A 6,338-nucleotide genomic window follows, 5' to 3' on the forward strand; every position below is an offset into this window, starting at 1 on the left:
CCCCGGCTTGAGGGCCGGTAAGACATGCTGGAGGGCTAACTCAGGGTTAAGGCCCTTTACCCCCCGTAAAACCTTCGGGTAACGGTCGATAAACGTCCTCAACAATTCTTCTTTCCCTTGTTTAAGGTTAACAAGCTCGAAACGGTTAAGTCCTGGGTTTAACTGCTCGCAAACTAACGGCCGAACAGACGCTTGAGACTCTTGAAGTTCTCAATAGAATTGGGAGGTAGCAAATTGAACCACACAAGAGTTTCTCCTTCCAACAACAAGGAGAAAGCTCGACACCAGATGACATCGTTGCCGGTGTGGAACGCCATGCAGTTTGTGAATGCTTTGATGTTGTCTTTTTGGGTCGGTCATCCCGTCGTATATCTTAAATTGCAGTAGAATAAACTGCTAAGATATATGAACATTCATAATGGCCTGGATGAACGACAACATGCCAGACGTATTCTTGATCTTCACCACTGGTTGTCTACCATTAGTGGCACTTTCGACTGAGACGGTTTTTGTCCCACTCTCTCTTACTTTGTCTCGACCGGCCGCTAGGACTCATCTGGCACCGTGTTTTGCTCCGTCCTTTCCTCTTGGGAAGCCTTGCCCCGTTCGTCCCTTACTTGCTCGCTTGCCTATGTGGTCACCATAGGGTTTAAGACAAGTTACTCGACCCCACGGTGGGTGTCAAAATGTTTCGGGTGTGAGGTCGAGTCACTTCAAACACCTGCACAATTTCTCCTAAGACTCCACTCGGTAGCTGCACTTTTGATCCTTATCTTCACTTTATCGTCCGGAGGTGTACCTGTCAAAGGTTCTCTGATGCTTAAGTCAGTAAATTGTTTGCATGATAGATAAACGTTGCTGTAATAAATACACGGTAAATATAATCACCTACCTCTTACCTTTGACTTGTATTTATAGTTTTTGTCATGAGCTTGAGATTAGTGAAACCTTAATTGTATCCCAATCTTAACCCAATATCCTAATTACTATTTACCTTAATCCTTGCGGTAAAAACCTACTCTTTGACTAAGGCTGGACGTCTTTGCCACTGGCCATCCGATCTCCTCTGTTAGTTCAGCCGCATTCAATCATTGCTGGCTACTTCTTACTTTCCAGACCCGTTCGATTAACTTGATGTGAGATAAATATACTGTCGTCCGAGTCATACGGTACAAAAATAAATAATGTAAATGCTCTTAGTTCAAGCGTTGTTGACAATGTATTCAAAAGTTAGAATAATGTTTTACCCCCTCAGCTGCCATTGATTGTCTTTCAAGCGGAAGATCTATTTATTTTCTTGCAATAAATAGGCGAATTGATAATTTGTTAGTTTCTATATATAACATTGTTGCATAAGTAAAATGTGGATACCGAAATTTCCAGCTTATAAGATATTTGATGAGTCCTGGTGACATTGAGTCGGTTTTCACAGAATAGATTTGATGAACCTTAATCAACGTTGAATGTCAGTACAGTAAGGTTGAATGTCAGTACGGTATTTTACAAAAGTGAAAAGTATTTCCTTACATTAACAAGATAAACACGTATTTACCCAAATATATGCTTAGCAAAGTATGTTCCTACTCCTAGACCCTAATTATTTTACTTTCCTTTTTCTTTTGTTTCTTTTTAAGTAGATGCTTCCTCATTTCATTCACTCGTAACCGTATCTGCCACACGCTTTAACTGAAGTAGTCAACATGGGAAGCAAAATCAACAGGGAAATCAGAAATAATTTTTTCTTGGTATTATCCTTAAAAGAGCATAAGATTCAATTTATATTACAATATACAAAAAACAGATAAAGGGCAGGAGTATAATGTGGCCGTCATGCTTCAAATAAGTTCAGCTTCAAAAAATAAATAATACAATAAAGACTGGAAGAAATGACTACTTTTTGGTATAGCAATACCATCAGTACATATAAAAAACACACGGGAAAAACTCTGAATAAAAAAATAATAATAACCAGTAGCTGTTTATACGTTATTCAGGCAAAGAAAAAAGTTTGGATATCTATATGAAATTATAATGTAACATGATGTGAAAACATCAGCAGAAAATGTATGATACTATACGGCAAATCTTTTGGCCAATAGAATTCCGAGATGACCATGTACTTGTTCCCCTCCCTAATATTGTTGGTCGGCAAACGGTTCTGAAAATATTAGACTATAGCTACTGAGAAAAATGACAGGGACATGTATTTGGCAGCAATTCCAGTTCCTAATTCCAAATGGATCACGGGTGTTAACCCTCTATAAGGACTATAACTGTTTTTGACAATGCTATAACGAAAGCCCATTAAACATACTAGTCTTTGCTCTTGCTCCATACAGGGGACAACTGTCTCTGTCCAATTGTATCACTCACAACTGCACTTCCATTTTCCACATTGATCAGAGGATCCGATTCACCTTCCCTTGTCTGAAAAAGTTAAGAAGAAATAGTCACAGAATGTACTTCTAGAAATGATTGTTACAGTGCAAATTGCAAAGTTCTCCGAACAAACCTGGGATGCTTGTGATGAAGATTCAACGGTTTTTTGCTGGTTCTCAAGTGTGCAGTAGTAAGAATATAAAACCATCCCCACCATGGCTATCATAATTCCCAATATGTTTCTCCAGCTAAATGGGTCTTGGAGTAGTATATAACCAAATGCCAAAACAAGGCATGTCTTCAGGTGTCCAAGAACCTGATAGGTCACAGGAGATGTCTTTCCAATAACAAGGAATGTACTAAAATTGACTGATATGGAGATAAGGCAGGAAAGGATAATGAAAACCTGCAAGGCAGAAAGAAGCAGTTGATAACACGTTAAAAAGAGGAGTAGGATCTTGGAAGACTTGTTTAATAATTTAACTCTTACCGTTACTTGTGTTGTATACTTGAAACCAAATACATTTTGGTTGGTTAAAAGTTTATCCAGGTATGGACCGCAGATTAACAGGGTTGCTGCTTGATATGGACATGATTGATAGAGAAGCTGGGTGGAAGAAACCTTGAACTTCTTTTGGATAGTATTTGTCATCTAAAAGCAACTAATTAAGGACTGCACCAGATAAAACACTGATATCCCAGGAAAATAAATCAAACAATCATCTATGTAAAGCTTTCAAGCGCAATAAAAACTTAGATTTTACTCCTAACTATCTTCAAATAACATAAATGAAAGCCTCTACATAAAGAAAATGCACTTGTCCAAAGTCAAGGGACACAGGGGCTCCTAGGCCAAAAATGAGGCTCTGCATGTGAAGCCTTGCGCAATTTAAACAAGAAAACCCAAAAAATAAAATGAAGTTAGGGGTACGATTAGTTCTTCAACCACCTCATGTACACATCGGGCAGAGGATAACCGCTATAAGTGACAAAGGAAAATACAGAATAAGCTAAAATAGAGTATATAAAAATATATGCCAAAGTTGAAAAGGTTCAAAAATAAGTCCCCAGTGTGTATTCTTCTATTCAATATATCACAATTGATCAGACAATATTGCAAAAATAATTAGCATTAATGCAAATGAAATTATTTAAAGGATACAATCTGAGCAACACAAGTTGTAATCACTGCAAGGAAAGATAAGAAGGAGCCAAGAGCATTGAGCTGCAAATCTGTGACAGTAGCAATCCCGACACCCAGAAGGAGGATAGTAAGGGCAAATTGAATTCTCCTACTGCAATAACAATGAAAAGAGAACAATGAATTTATTTATTGAAAATAATAAAGGCAGGTAAGCTCAAATGGTTAAATGTGCATAACAATTAGATACAAACAAACTTGAGGTCAGAAGATTGAGTAAGTGTGTATGTGTGTGTGCGTGAGAGAGAGACAACAAATAAGACAAAAAAGAAGGTTAGTAAATGAATCAATTCTTTCATTGACCATTACATAAGTAACATTTTTTAGTATACATATCAACAATCAAACATAAAAAATCATAGTACTGACAAGAAGCTAAATGGAACCTGAATCTCTTCCCAAGAAAAAGGGTCTCCAACAGTACAGTACAAGGAATGATGGCCAGCTTAGTCATCTGAAAAAGAATATCACAGAGATGTTCAGAGTCAACAATAATCAAGTGAGAAAAACAGAACCATAACAAACCTACCTGATAGAAGCCAACAGAATTAAACCCCAGGCTCAAATTTAAAAGTCCAATTGAGATCCCATTTAAAATCCCAAATCCCATTACAGCTTTCTGCTCAAAAGGTTTATGCTCAAAGAATCTCATTTTGAGAGCCACATGAAGGGAACAAAATGTTACAAGCAGATGCCAGCTGGTCAAAGTTGTAGCTACATATCAAAAAGGACAAATTTAAAAAACGTGTAAACCTCAGAAAATACATCGAAGTGTAAACATGAAAGCTCAAATTTGCACTTGATGGAAATAACCTAAACCATCATCATACACCAAATTTCAGAGGAGATAAGTTCACCTTCTTTGTCAACAGGAAAGAAAACAGGTACATTAAAAAGCACAATAATGATAAGTAACATGCAATGTTTAGGTACTTCCAGAAAACCAAATCAATTATTATAATTTTTACCAGGCAACACATATATTATTCACATTACTAAGCAGCTGTATAGATTGCAGAAAAAGAAGTAAAGAAAACAAAATACTTAACTTGGTAACGCCTAGTCAATACAGACAACAATAGATACGTCCAAAGTGGCAATATTTAATTTAGAAAAAGAAGGGATATCAACAATCCAAAAGATCATGTCAATTCCCGGATATAGTATCTAGGAAACTAAATTCTAGACATAAAGGCAACATGACAAATTGTAAAATTCGACAAATCCAATCTCCAACTAACACTTCTAGTTTCTCTAAGGGCATGGGCAGTTGAGTTGGTTGAAAATGATTGTCAACCAAAAGTGATAACGAAAAACATTTCCCTTTCCACATTCTCATGTTGAAAGAAGCAAGTATGGCGTAATTTTCATTACAAAATTTCTGCCTAAACAGCCAACCAGACACACCCTAGGTGAGTACACAGTCTAGATCGCTGGCAGACTACATCACAGGGAGTGGCAGCAAGTATAATGGATCAAGTTCCAAGTTCCAAGTTCCAAGTTCCAACAAAAGAGGCAAGAGGAAGGGAAGGGAAAGAAAGGGAAGGGTTAAAATTATGAATCTTCAGTTGTAATAGCACACATGAAATCTCACAAATACTGATGGAACAAGTAGGTTAGAAAAGGAAGAAATGAAAGACACAAAACACAAAAAAAGTGGAAAAAATATAAAACAAAACAAGGGTACAAGCTTGCAACAATCAAGAGGGAAGATAATATACCGAAGATAAAATGCAATGAACTCATCAGCGCCTTATTGCAAATCACAATGGACACAGATGAGACCACTGAAAGAGTCAACGCGCCCACAGTTCCCAGCTGGAAACGCTCGCCCTCACCCATCTTCGTCTTTGCTTCAAAACCTGAAAAACCAAATCCAGTCCGAAACAAAAAAGAAGCATCCCCAATTTCAAAACATCAATAAGAACGGGAATTAGACAACACAGAAATTACATCAACGGCAATAAGAAGAAGAAGAAGACATTGAAACAACAGAACCAGCCATACCCAGAAGACAAAAACGACAACTTTACTCACCCACGAGCCGACAGCGCAGCAGGGGGGAGAATTAAGTGAATTGAGCAAAAAGGGTTTACGATTTGAAAAAATTTAGATCGATTTAGTGGCTTAGGGTAGAAAGAGAGAGAGAAAGAAGCGAAGCAGGAAAGGAAGTTGAAACGGAAAAGAGTAGCAAAGTAAGAAAGTGCGGAAGGAGAAGGATTATGGTTGTGAGGAAGAAGAATGAGATGCAGAGTTATGATATGGAATGTTTTGTGTAGAGTGGTGAGTGTGATTTGGTAGTAAAAGAAAACACAATGAAATGAAATAATGGATTAATTAGAGTTAACGGAAATGGGGTTTGGTAATTAGTGGGTTCAGATCCATAGTCAAAACCAGACTTTACTTCCAAGAGAAATGTTAGGTAGTAGGGACATACCTTTGTCCAAGAACTTTTTTTTTTTTTTTTTTAACAATAATATAATAGTAATTATTTTATATTATTATTACTGAAAACACAATGTCTACATTTAATAATAAAAAGTAGAGTAAAATATGACTAAAATATTAATTATTACAATAATTATTAAAGTTCAAAATATTCTTTATTGAAGTTATAAAATGATATCAGAAAAAAAATGTTTTTTATTATTTTTATGATATTATAATTACATAATAAGAGTACTTAGAATGTTTTTATTAAAATAACTACAGTTCATTTTTAGTAGATTCTTAAATATTATAATATTGATAAAATCAG

General features: G+C 36.3%; 1 protein-coding gene across 3 annotated transcripts; it reads right to left on the reverse strand.

The window, feature by feature from the left end:
• Nucleotides 1–1,922: 1,922 nt before the first annotated feature.
• LOC106752775 (UDP-xylose transporter 3) lies at nucleotides 1,923–5,912 on the reverse strand. Of its 3 annotated transcripts, XM_022777233.1 has the most exons (9): nucleotides 5,588–5,912; nucleotides 5,302–5,442; nucleotides 4,110–4,294; nucleotides 3,967–4,034; nucleotides 3,542–3,674; nucleotides 2,870–3,031; nucleotides 2,513–2,785; nucleotides 2,315–2,427; nucleotides 1,923–2,158 (listed from the first exon to the last, which is right to left on the reverse strand). In XM_022777233.1, coding segments are annotated over exons 2-9 (1,056 nt in total). In that variant the 5' UTR covers nucleotides 5,423–5,442; nucleotides 5,588–5,912; the 3' UTR covers nucleotides 1,923–2,157. The 3 variants fall into 3 exon arrangements, with proteins under 3 accessions (XP_022632954.1, XP_014490026.1, XP_014490025.1); XM_014634540.2 differs by having other exon boundaries at nucleotides 1,923–2,427; nucleotides 5,618–5,911; XM_014634539.2 differs by having other exon boundaries at nucleotides 1,923–2,427; nucleotides 5,588–5,910.
• Between the last annotated feature and the right edge of the window lie 426 nt (nucleotides 5,913–6,338).

This window comes from Vigna radiata, unplaced genomic scaffold (genome assembly GCF_000741045.1).
Source record: "Vigna radiata var. radiata cultivar VC1973A unplaced genomic scaffold, Vradiata_ver6 scaffold_43, whole genome shotgun sequence".
Classification (NCBI taxonomy): domain Eukaryota; kingdom Viridiplantae; phylum Streptophyta; class Magnoliopsida; order Fabales; family Fabaceae; genus Vigna; species Vigna radiata.